The sequence below is a fragment of the Ammospiza nelsoni genome, chromosome 2 (genome assembly GCF_027579445.1).
Source record: "Ammospiza nelsoni isolate bAmmNel1 chromosome 2, bAmmNel1.pri, whole genome shotgun sequence".
Lineage (NCBI taxonomy): Eukaryota > Metazoa > Chordata > Aves > Passeriformes > Passerellidae > Ammospiza > Ammospiza nelsoni.
In genome coordinates, this window is record NC_080634.1 from 53,150,514 (window position 1) to 53,164,129 (window position 13,616).

The window sequence follows — 13,616 nt, forward strand, 5'->3', positions numbered from 1 at the left end:
GAATTAAAGCCCTCATTCCCATGTTCACAGGCATGTGCTGACTTTCAGCTATAAGCTGTCATAGGATGGGGCCCTGAGAACCTCTAGGTCTGGTAGAAAGCAAAATTCTTTTCTATGCTCAAATTAATGCATATTACATGTCATGATGATTGGATATAGAAATCTCAATCAAGAGATCAGGAGCGATGTGCTACATACCTTCAACAGCAGCACGTAGGGCAAATCTTGTCCCTCTGTATTTCCTGTAAATCTGTACTTCCTCTAGTTCAACATTGGCCTCATGGCCATGCCATTGCTAAACTCCAACAGTGGTGACGTTGGAGGTCCTGTTAAGACTAGGCTAGAGGCTGATGTTTGGGAATGCTCCTGGAAAGTAAGAGATGTGGCATGATTTTCTGTAGGCTGAAGGGCAGCTGAATGCAGAGTTTATGTACATTTGAACTTCCCTTTCTTTCTTTATTCCAGCTTACTTAAATACCACCTACTGGAAAAACACTGATCTGAATGAAGCTTAGTCCTCCTGCCAGGGTCAGATATCTACTTTCTGAGCCAAAATTGCCCATCTGAAATAGCTAAGCTGAATCTGTACCTTATTAAGTTGATGAGCAGATTGTATAAATCTGCTGCAGTTGCAAGAGCAGTGAAAGGTATCTGTTTTCTCTTAGTAAGACATGGCACATGCAAAGGACATTGTTTGCTTACTTTATTTGTTTGAAGTGATATGGGAAATGTAAATCTTTGCAGTTCTCTTTGCAGAGATGGAATAGAAAAATTATTGTGATGGAGTTTGACAATTTGTGTTTTGATTTTTCTTCTCTTATGATATACAGGGATTTGTTTTAGCTGAGTGCTAATTTGTATACAAATTTCTTCTCACATGGCAACTGTATTAGTCATCACAAAAAAGGAGCAAAGAAAGTATATGATATGCCCTAGAGTTCAACATGTATCATTATAGCTGTTTTATTTTTATATTTTATGATTACTTTATTGAATGTCTCTTTCAAACAAGTGACTTTGAAAATGAGAACTATCTCAGAGTCTTTGAACAGCTATACCAAAGTGGATGATAGAATTGCAGAAAAGTGAGGGACAGATGCTTTCATCTGAAACAGACACAAATTCAGAAAGTAATTTGGAAGTGATAAAAATTAATTTGCACACTTTAATTGGAATCAGACTCCGGCATGAAAGAAAGGAAGGGTAGGCAGCTTGTGCTAAAGGCTGATTGAATTTTTTTGTCAGGTAAGTATGTTGGACCTGGCCGCTTATCCTCTTGAGCCTCTCCATGCAATATATTACATTCACCCTCTGACTGGTGTTCTTTAAAAGGATCAATGCTATTCCTGTTTTTTCCCTAGAGCCTGAAATTTCATTGATCTTGGGACTTGACATTTCTCATTACCTATTGTAGCTTCCAAGAGGATGGTCACAAGAGGTGTGGGAGTTAACCCCACTTTTTCTAACAGCAACCGTGCTGACCATTGAAAAATGCTCTATCAGCCATAAGATGGGTTTGTTTAGCCTTATAACATAATCAGCACAGGTGTTAAGAATTCATCCCATCCCAGTGAGTGTGTTCAGTATATATCTGAAAGGGAGGGCAAACTTTACCATAAAATATCTTTGTCAAGTCAATATACATTTTTCTGTGTCTGTCATGTATATCTTTATGTGTTCCTTTTACATAACATAATTTTGAAACAATTTGAAGTTGCAAACATTAAGAGTTCTGCAGGTTTGTGTCTTGAAAAAGTAGTTATTCTGAGCTCAGAACTTTCACTTGTTGTTTTGTATCCCTTTTAGTATTTTATCGTATCCCTTTTATTATTTTATCATATCCCTTTCACTATCACATTTTAATATGCGCTAGCTTAGCCTTGAAATGGCAGCAGTTTAAAAATAGTCAGCAGTGGGCTCTGCACCAAGAGGACTGGGTGGCTGGCTGAAGGCCCTGCACTGGCACATGGACACATGAGCTATCTGCTTTGTCTGTTTAAGGAGTTATTATGGTACTTGTAAGTTTATAGAGTTTAGTATTAATTTTTGAGATAACAAAATTTTGAGTGTCTTAGCACTGCCAGAGCAGAAGCTCTTTGAAAATTGGTTTATGATTTTTACTGGTACCATCTCTGCTCTGGTTGCCAAAGGCATCTCTCTTCTAAGGCTGCTATGTGAAGGGGAAAGAGCCAATAATTAACTGAGATAATGCAGTTATCTCTAGTATTTTATCAACACATGTCAGTGTCCGTGCTACACAGCATGCTCCATGGGAATTATACAGTGCAGGGTGGTTCTGCAACTTGCCCAAGATCCCAAAGCAATTTAGTGAAAGAGATAAGAGATGCTACAAATCCATAATCTCCTGTGCTCCACTGTATTTTACCTTCTGGATTAGTGCAAGGTACCTGCAAGCCCTCTTACCTGGGTGAACTGTTTGTAGCTATATACAATACTCCTCAGCAAATAAACCAGCTCTGCTTCCCAGAGCTGGGAATATTTTGAATATACTAATATTTTCCTGTCAGCAGTCTTTCTTTTACACTCATTGCTCCCTCATGTTGTGGCATTGTTATTGATTGTTTTCTGTTTTGACATATTCATATTTATTGGTTGTAGCATTATCTTTTAATTAAATTCTAAGATGTTTTTTTCTGACAGAAAATTTTGAGAAGGCTCATACATTTTTACTTCCGTGAAAGCCATTGTATTTTCTAAAATTTTGTTTTCTGATGACAACTCCTGAAAAGTCCTGGCAGTAAAGCAAATAGCAAAGTAAATTCTGTTTCAGCTAGTAATTCATGTATAGCCTTGTACTTGCTTTTGTCAAAGTGGGAGATGAAATGGAAGCTAAAATTTGCCATGTGCTCTCATGTTTCTTTATACAGAAGCCTCCTAGATGTGTCCCCATAGAAATTTGTAACAATTCCTGGAAAAAAACAATATGAGAGAAATAGTAACAGTCTTGTCTTTCTTTCCCTCTTCCTTTTTTCTTTGTTGTGCAGGAGCACCATCTGTTCCCAAAGAACCTTACAGTAATATTAAGCATTTTCAGCAAGAAGGAAATATGTGTGTCTAAAATACTATTTTAGACTTTCTAGAAAAACTTACTTGTTTGGAAATACAGCCCTTTTTTTTTTTTTCCTTCTGCCCTCTAGTAATTCAGTTCAAAGGTGCACCTTTGGGGAAATCACAGGGAGTTTACAGTGATGGTATCTCAGTTCTTAGGTAGGTTATTTTCACCTGCAATTCCCTTAGAGCAGCAGCCTTTGACCTCTGGCTGCATGTATCAGTGGTGATGTGACAGTGACAGAATATTTTGCTAGATTTTGAATGATTCCTGGAGTTCACAGCTTCTTTCCTTTGCAATAAAAGTAATATGACTGGGGTTAATGCCACAGCTTTTTCTGTAGAAAGTATCAGTGAATAATTCTTTCTTTGAGCCTGAAGGGAAAAAAAATCCCATTTTCAATTACTGCTGGACAGTTACTCCTAATATTATTATTCCATTATTAATTTGTATTTACTGAAAAACAGGACAAAATAAGACTCATAGATATATGTTTCAAGGAAGTTGTTTCTTATAAGCATTTTCCTTTATAAATCAAGAAGTCAATGAAATATGCTTTTTTGGTGTATTCTGGATTTTTACAGTTACTTGATATTATAGAACTTTCCTAGGAAACACTGAGGAAAATATCCTTTTGAAAATTGCATTATTTCTTTTCCTTCAAAAATTTTAGCCATTTAATAATTTCAGTCATCCAATTTTATGCAGTCTGATGATACCTCTATAATCATAGCTTGAGCCAAGATGGCAATTGAGCATAATCCTCTTTTTTCCAGGAGGACATACAGAAGAAAAAAAAAGTGGAGAATTTTGAACTTAATTAATTGCCCACCTTTTTTTTGGTTTTTTTTTACATTATGCACTTGGAGAAAAGAAGCCCTTGAAAGGAGATGGAGTGCTCAAAGCAATGTTGATGGGGAAATTATAAAAATCAAAATGTCTTTGATGAGTTACACAAATAATCTTTCTGTTATTTCTGACATTCATCCTTCCCTAGCAGTAAATCTCAGTTTTCAGTTCACATCTTCAGTTTCCAGACTAAAAAGATTATTTTCTTGCAATATAGATTAAATTTTGGGAAACTAGGACTTATTGAGGTAGCTGTTTGCAGTAGAGATTAAGAATTTTTTAATGTGTCTGTACATTGGAATAACCTGTTAGATTGGCACACTCTGTACTATTGGGTCCAAAACTGAATTTTTTCCTAGCTGAAAGCTGATTTCCAAATTGATTTTCCAAACCCTGGTTTCCAAAATCCTTATACGTAGCTCATAGTACATACCTCTCTACGGGAAAAAAAATTAAGATTTCTTATTGACCCACCTTCTGTGCCATCCATGCTGCCCATAGTCAGTTGCATATAAAACTGTTTTAAATCAAAACATTTTACTACTATGAAAACTATGGTGAAAAAAGTGAATGGAGCCTGTCTTAATATAGTTATCTTTACCAACTGTACCACTCATCCCAGCAAAACCAGATAAGACTTCCAGTCCAACACTGGTATTAAAGATTACTGGTATTAATGAGATTTTTGCTTCCAATTCTTGTGAGAAAAGTGTGGATTAACCATTTTGTTACTTTATACAGAATTAATGTTACAGTAATTTATCTGTACTTCCCTAGGTAATTTCTTTTAGTATGTGCACTACACTTGCAGAGCTCTGGTTCTTTTGAATATCCCAATTTCCTGTATTTCATTTGCATACAATGCAAATATAATGATGTGAACTCTGTGTTATCTAGCAAGTTGCTAATTCTTTTTTGCCAATTTACTTTCCTAGCCTGACAGAGCAATATCAAATACTAACCAATTAGGTTGTCAGCATCTGTTCTTATTAGAAAAAATAGAAATGTTGCTGTTTGTCATGTAAATACTCTATAAATGCCCACTTGTTTGAAACCAAAATAAAATATATTTTAGTCCTGAATATATATTTATAATATCTATAAATAAATAAATATATAATTATGTGTAACAATTACCATCTTTAGGCATATTTTAATTTGTAACCATTCCATGTGTGTCTGAATCAATATTACCTATGCAGCAGTAGTTTGTTTTTGGTACAGTGTTGGTCTTCTCTCCTTTTCCTACCCCCAGTTTCATGAAACAAATTAGGATGATTATTAGAGGAGCATCCTGCGTTCTTTAGGTTCATAGCTTAAGTCTGGAGACATATATGTTCAGTAGCAGGCCTTTACATTACAGCTGCTTTCAATAGCAGCACACTTTGTGTTCTTATAATTAATTTGTTAATGCATTGGTAAGTTGCAGTTTTGAAGCTCTATGATATCTGAATATATTTTGCTCAGTATCCTAAGTAAGAGATATTTAATCACAATGCACTTTCTCATGCTTAATGATTTCAAGAAAATTACAGCAAAGTTGTTTTGTTGATAAAACATGTCTGATTTGGCATTCCCTTGTTTTCTTTTTCTTTTTTTTCTCACTTTCTATTTTTTTTGTAACAGGTGATTATCCAGCTCCTCGCGCTGTTTTAACTGGTCATGACCATGAAGTTGTCTGTGTGTCAGTCTGTGCAGAGCTGGGACTTGTCATCAGTGGTGCTAAAGGTCAGAAACACTTTTATGATTTAAGTCTTAACATTTTTAGACTCTTAGCGGTATTTCTCAGACTTCCCTCAATACACATACACTTTAATTATTCCTAATACCTGTTGTAATTTTGGGAGAATCTGTAGCACTTTTCTCTCAATATTGTTATTTACTATCTGCACTCACAAGTTTAGACACAAATTAAATTGATCGTTCCTTCCAACCATCAGTTTATGCAGCTATTCTGCCCAGATCTGGAAGTGTATTTTATAAAAATGTATACAATAATTCTAATGACATCTGGTGTACTTTGTGTGTGTACAAAAGTGTATTTTGTAAAAATTATACAATAATTCTAATGACAACCTGTTGATAGAGACATGTATTTCAGGGAGGGCCAGCTCAAATTCTCCACCTTGATCTTATTTGAGAGATAATTTGTGGGACTGGCCTCACTCTCCAGGGAAGCAGGATCAGTTTGCTTTGGAACTGGGTGCAGCATTCTGTCCAGTAGGGATTTTTGTGATGTTTTCTAACTAATGAGCAGTTGCAGGTTCTCCTTGTTATCTGTCTATGGAATCCAGAGCACCCAACAATTGCTAACATAAGTGTTTGAAATACTTTTCTTGCAGCAATATCCTGTATGACTGGTAATCAGTGCAAATAAAGCACCAGCCTCAATGAATGTTTGCTTCATCCTTCCTTACTGATTCTCCTTAATTTATTCCATTTCACTGCTTCTGCCATTTTCTCCTACTTCTCCTTAATTCCATGTCCACTTTTCTTCCCCCACTGCCCTCTATCATTCAGCTTCTTAACTTGTCAAACTGCATATCTTCTTCTCTTTTCCTGTCCTATTTGGCTCTCCCTCCTCTCCCCCTTTTCTCTTAGTTTCTTTTGTGTTTCATCAACTCATTTCCATTCTTATTTTCTTTCTTTGTATCACCCTCATTTTTTCTTTTTTCATCATTTGTCTTCCTATCTCATTTCCACTCTACTCTTACATCCACATCCAGTGACTTGTTATCTCTTTCTATAGTGATGCCTCTTTTAGTCATCCCCATGGATATCTTTGTACTCATTTTTGAGTTTGCTGCTTCTGAGGGTAAGAAGAATGTGATACTTGCTCTGCCAGGTTTTGCTCACAGCTGAGCTCCTGGATTATTGCTTTTTTATACTGTCTTGGAGCTCAACATTTATTTTTAAAGCTGAGTGTGAAACTTTTGAGTAAAGCCATTTTTAACAGGAAACCCTAATGGATCATTAACTCTTGTAATGGCACACTACATAACAGTCATAGGCAAAGTCAAGACATTTGTGAAAAGAACGTACAGTGATGCTGGAGCTAAATCTCTTTTCTTGATGCACTGCTATTTCTTACCCTTTAAGGCAGCTTCATACACTCTGGCTGCCATAATAGTTCACCCTTTCCAACTATCTTTTTGCAAAATGCCTCTTCTTAATAGAGATCGAATCTGTACTCAGTTATCTACTGATCCATTACCTATTTGCTGCTTTGGTAACTTTTACATTTTTACAGAGAACTAAAGATTTCAAAATCATATTCAGAATATGTTTATAATTGATCAAGAGAAATGGAGGCCCAGTCTGTCTCTTAAAGTAGTCTTCCCTTGTTCTTCCTTTTGAAACTTTAGAACGTATACAAGCGCAGAGATAAAATAATTTTTTAATTTCAGTTTTCCAAGATATGCCTTTTTAAAAGCTTTTTCTTCTGATCTGTTAGTTTCAGTCCCTTTTCAGCTTCTTAGATTGCATCTCATGGCACTATTGCATTTTCCTGCCATCCAGTCTGAGCTCAGCCTGTGCTTCCTGGTGGGCAGCTGCTCCTGTGGGACTGGCTGTGGCACTGTGATGACCCATGTAGCACTTGAGAACCTACTGAAGCAGGAAAACAGCACATTTAGGACTCCTCTCTGGAAAATCTTGTGAATCAGGTTGATGCTTCCACCTTCTTACCCAACAAACCCAAAAAACAATCTGTATGTCCTTACAGTGGCATCCTAAATCAGATGTGCCTTTTTGTGGCCATGACCATTCAGCTATGAAGATATTTTCTTTTGTAAAATTTAACAAGGTAATTTTTCTAAAGGTGAAGGCATCACTTTTTGTAATATTCTGGCACTTCAGTATTTCCAAAGCTGAAACTCAACTATTTGAGAAATAAATTATTTCCATTGCAGTGAAATCCCATGGATGCAGCCAAACTTGGTATTCCTCTGCATAAGACGTTATGCAAACACAGATAAAAGCCAGCATCAGAGGGTTCACAGATACATGTGCTGATTCATTCTACCTGGGCAAACCCAGCTGCTGTGTGAATTTCAAAGAAGTTAGAAGGACTTAACATGAGATGACTGAGTCTGCCAATATGAATTTACTTTCAGGGTCATGAACCAGTTGTATAAGGAAGAGATTACTGTGCAGTCCAGGATTATCCTGTGATTCATAAAAGAAAACATTTAGAATTTCCTGTGACTCGTTACATTTATCAGAGAAGTGACCCTTTTTCTTAGGAGGAATACACATCTCACTTTCAAAACAAACTTTTCTCATTGTTCTTTAAATGTAAATAAGCTTAGTTTTGCATCTTAAAATGTGCATTGTAGATTTCATAACTGTTTGTTTCTTTCATGAGTGTAATAAAAAGACATCAAAATCTCATATTAAAATTTCTCTGGAGCAAATGGATTTACAGTATGATCTAAAATCTCTTATAGTCCAAGTATCATTGTGACTCTGTTGGCTTTCACATGACTCCCATTGCTGAAACAAATCAGGACTGAAATCCATGCATAACAAATGTTTATTGGGAGAGAGGATCTACAGGAACTGCCATTGTCTATAGGAGAAATATGCAGTAATATGATTACATGCCCTATGGGAGTAGCTCCCACAAGTCACTGATAGGGCCACATCTGTTTAATGTGAATGGGCAGGCTAAAGAGAGTTCTTGGAGAAAATCACTAAGAGTGAAGCTTCTGAATGCTTGGGAAGAGGAAACAGTTTTTTAGAAGACAGATCAAGGAAAAATCCTACCACTCTATGTAAATAATATACTTCTGGGCATATTGTATTTATTTTCTTAACATGCTAGCTCTTGCATTTCCTTTTCTGTTCTATGTGTTAAATTCTTTAAGTTAACATTGCAGCTTCTTATATCTGTGCAGCACTAATGTGATATAAAAGTGTATTATGCATCATTTTTCTGCACAGACCATATAGTTTGTATAAACAGCAAATTTATGATATATTATGTTTTCATATACAGAAGGTCCTTGCCTAGTACACACAATTACTGGAGACTTGCTGAGAGCCCTGGAAGGAACAGAAAACTGCCTGTACCCTCGCTTAATTTCAGTGTCTAGTGAAGGTCACTGCATCATCTACTATGAACGAGGACGATTCAGCAATTTCAGCATTAATGGCAAACTCTTAGCTCAGATGGAGATCAATGATTCAACCAGGGTAAATCTGAACGCAAACAAACATTTGTTGTGTGTTGCCTTTCTTTATTAAAATAAATTGAATTTATTTGCTGTATGGTTTAGAGGAAATCATATATATAAAATTGCTGCCTGCTGGTTAAGCCATTCAAACACATATCCTTTCATCACCATGTCCAAGTATCAAAATGCACTTAAGCTTTTCTAGAATAAAAAAGAACAAAGAGTTTATGGGCCCACAATATTCCCAGAATTTTCATTTGGAATTAAATTTCCGTGGGAAATATGTCTTGGAAACAAAATGCTCAGAAAAGTCCTCATTCTTCATTTATTAGCCAAGACATGAATTCATGCCTTCAGGGCTCTGCTCTGTCACAAGCACTTGAACAGCATTAGGAATGCAGATCACTGCTCTGTTTAGATTGTAGTGATAGCACTGAGTATTGTAGAACAAATTCTGGTATGTAGAAATGTGCTGAACTCAAGTATTGGCAGATTTGGTGAAGGAGCTTTTTTGTTATCTATCATGTTTAATGCCACACAATTGTTTTTAAAATTTGATGATACAAATATGTTGGCTTATTTTTGGACTTGGAAGAAAGAGGAGAGGAAGCATTTTGCTTCAAATTTAAAGTGGGCAGAACATAAGGAAGGCTTTTAAGTCAATTCAGTGTTTAAAATATTGATAGATTTCTATAAGAGCTGACTGTGTGCTTGGGATTTTTTGTTTTCTTCTGAAGGCCATCCTCCTGAGCAGTGATGGGCAGAACCTGGTGACAGGAGGAGACAATGGTGTAGTGGAAGTGTGGCAGGCCTGTGACTTCAAGCAGCTCTATATTTACCCTGGCTGTGATGCTGGTATAAGAGCTATGGATCTGTCTCATGATCAGAGGTGAATTTGTCATTCATATTTGTATGTAAATACTAAAATTACAGAAAGAATACGTCTCCATGAACTTTGAGTATATGGTATGGAGTCATTAACAGGATGTGTAAGAAACAATTATTCAGTTGTTTTCCTGTTCATTTAACTGATTCAACACTTACTCTGATATTTGAATCTCATCATGCAAGCACTTAACATAAAGGTGAGGTCTTATTTCATTGAGAATAGTAAGCCAGACAGCTAGAAAAATATGACTAAGACTGCATTAACTTAAAAACAAATGAATAGTCAGATTGGATCAGAGTGCAGTAGTGCCTATTAAATGCCTTAAAACAATTGCAAAATTGCACATTTCTGATTTTCAGCCAAGCTTAAGAACTTCAGACAGTGTTGCAAAAAATGCCTTGTTCTTTTAGCTTTTTTCTGTCTATGAAGAACCATAGCTTGATGAGGCAAAAGAGAATTAACATCAGCATCTTTGATATCTTTTTCAGAACTCTGATTACTGGCATGGCTTCTGGCAGCATCGTAGCTTTTAATATAGATTTTAACCGGTGGCATTATGAACATCAGAACAGATACTGAAGTGCAGTGAAGAACTGAAAGCCCAGGTAAAGCTGAGAGCACAAGTGCTGCAAAGAAAGGTGTAGTCTCTGGTGGAAAACCACGTCTGCATTGACCTCCGTTGTACATTCCATTACACCCAGCAATAGCTGTACATTGTAGTCAGCAACCATTTTACTTTGTGTGTTTTTTCACAACTGAACACCAGCTGCTGAAAAGCAAGCTTGTATCATGTAAATTATATGAATTAGGAAATGTTTTGGTAATTATTTCATATATCTTTGTTTATTGAGAAAAGGTAGTAGGATGCGCCACAAGAGACTTTTGAAAATTCTGGGGAACCTTGTGTCCAGTTATTTCAAGTTTAGGCTTTGAACCTTACATGCATCCCATCTCCAGCCTCTTTTCAAGCTGAGATTAAAAAAAATATGTTTGATACTTTGTACATCAGATGCACATCTTAACTTTAAAGGGATACTTTTGTAAAAGTAAAACCTTGTATAAAGAACAAAACTGTTTCTTAATTTTATTGTGGAGTTACAACTTGCATGTACTTTAAACCTGATGTCTTGAAGGAACAGGTGCATTCACACAAATCAGACTGGAGATCTGCCTAAGGGTACAGCTTGTGTTAAAGGGTTGAATTTGGGAGCAAACAGTAATTCTGACATTTTCACCAACACATTTTTCACTTTTTGAATCTAAAGTTTACCCCTCTTAAGTGGAGTTCTGCTCACAAAGCATTTGGATAAAAAGCCATCATTTGCCATATTTATACTTTATACAATAGAAATTAATTTCCTCCCTTTTAAATTTAAAGACTAGACAGAAAGGGAGCAAAGAGGGAAGTTCAATTTAATGCTTTGTAATGCTTAATTATTCCCAATACAGACAAAGTGCTATACTTCTGGATTATTAACATTTGGCATATAAATCATGGGCAAGAGAGCCCCCACTGATTTTTTTCCCCCTTATTCTTAATCTGAGGAGCTTGGTTGATTTGAAAGCCTTAGCTTCATTTCAGAGGTGACTGAGTTTGTTCTTTTCAGTTCTTCTGAAAATCTTACCTGAAGCCACTCAGACTAAGGCACTTCATCTTTTACAATACTGTAATGATAACTATCAGAATAATTTTCTGCACATTGTACTGATCAAATTACACACCCAGGGGTATATACACTTTAATTCATGTTTCTTCTTTGTATATTTGGTGACTGTATTGTCATAGATGTACATATTGTGTCGGTAGGGCTATGAGGCATGTAACAGGAATGTAATTTTCTCAGAATTTACACTCACTTGCAGTCATTTATTTAAAAAGATAATGGATTCTTTGTATTGGCACTTTGCACCAGGAACATATCATTATTTATTGATGTGATTACTTATTTGTTATCCACCTTGTATTAGTAAGTTTAGCCCTGAATTTCCTTCTTCATTGTTGTTTGTATTTATAAGGTCCGGAAATCATGGGGATCAACGTAATGATTAAGTTATTCATCACCTGTCTGTAAGCAATATCTTGAGTTTGTAGCTTAGAATTGGGAGACTATTGAACATCTGGAAGACAAGTTCATTTCATCTTGAGATCATGGTGAAATATTTTGGATATATAAATTCCTTAAGCTATTGTAACCATGTTTTATTGCAAAGATGTAAAATATGCCAGATGTGTGTGAGTTGGAAATCAAAAAGAAAAATAAAATATGCAAAGAATTCAGTGATTGTTTTTCATTCCAATGCAACTTTTTTGAAAGCATTCCCATTATCGTTATGAACAATTATTTTTCAGAAATTCTTACTTAGGTGCTAATTATATGCCAAAGGTATGCAATTCTGGGTGGTTGTTTTTCCTGGGGTCTCGGGAAAAAAACCTCACAGGTTACAGAGTGACCTCTGCAAGTCTCTTGATTGTCATGAGAGAAGCCACTAAAGTTACTTTGGTCAGCAGAAGTAAAAAAGAAGAACAAAAAATCTAAGCCTTTAAGGGATACTAAGGATCCTTGTGAGCAGGAAATAATTGTATGTAACAGATCTCACAGAGAGCAAAGATCTGATGAGAGAAATTTTGGATATCTCTCAGTAACTGATAACATGGAATAAATTTAATCTTATTTTGAGCATTGAAAGTTAGAGATCTAACTGCTTGCTCAGCATAACAAAACAGGGGGGATAAGTTTTTTTTGGAACTGCTGAGTACCCTACAAAGATTACAGCAAGTAAGTGGGGACATTTATATCTATATGTCGGATGTCTAATTTAAGGTAGCAATGGTATATGAAATATTTTCCTCCCAGAAGTAAAAACTCCCAGAAGTTTTCTAATTCTCAATAGCAGAATAACAACCAACATTTCAATTTGTTGCCCTAGTAATTTCCTTTAAATTTAGAAGTATTGTTCTTCAAATAATCATCAAAATGAACAAAAGCCAATATTTGAGAACCTTATTAGAATACAGTATTCTAATATAACAGATATTTTAGCAGATATCTCTTTATATCACTCAGCTTTTGAAAGTATAATGACCTCACTTGATTGTTTTGAAGCTGTAGGAGATATGGGAGAGGAGAGGATTGGTATGTTAATAGTGTCCTGTGAGACAGTTTATTGATATGTCACAACCTCTATTCCATCATTATACAAGTGTCAACCCTAATTTTGTATTTTATTCAACAAATTGTTTTAAAATGCACCATTGCAATTAAACAAAAAATGGATATTGCTATTTTTTAATTAATACTGTTGTTTTCATTAAGTCTCTCAGCATGGTGTTAAATACAATCTAGTGACAAATTGGAAGCTTTTGTGCCCATGCAAAACTTTACACGAGAAATTTGCTATGGGTTAGAAGAATAAAAATTTACTCTCACTGTATTGCATTCATAGGTAGGGGTACCCAAACAAGTCAGACTCATAAAAAAGACAATAATAATACTAGTTTAATGTTACTACTGCTAATAATAATAATAATAATTGTTCCAAGATATTTCAATTCCTTTGTTTTATTTGTTGATTTGTGCTAATTACATCAGCATACACCCATCTATTTCAGGGCCTCTGTATATAGTAAACA

The 13,616-nt window shown here is 35.5% G+C and overlaps 1 protein-coding gene across 5 annotated transcripts in view; it reads left to right on the forward strand.

The window, feature by feature from the left end:
* Positions 1-12,263, forward strand: part of NBEA (neurobeachin) — a 454,173-nt gene extending 441,910 nt beyond the window's left edge. For all 5 annotated transcript variants that reach the window (XM_059493594.1, XM_059493591.1, XM_059493592.1 and 2 more), the window contains 4 exons: positions 5,546-5,647; positions 8,919-9,115; positions 9,834-9,985; positions 10,474-12,263. In XM_059493594.1, the coding sequence (XP_059349577.1) occupies positions 5,546-5,647; positions 8,919-9,115; positions 9,834-9,985; positions 10,474-10,564 (542 nt within the window). In that variant the 3' untranslated portion in view covers positions 10,565-12,263. The remainder of the gene's footprint in view (positions 1-5,545; positions 5,648-8,918; positions 9,116-9,833; positions 9,986-10,473) is intronic.
* The last annotated feature ends 1,353 nt before the right edge of the window (positions 12,264-13,616 follow it).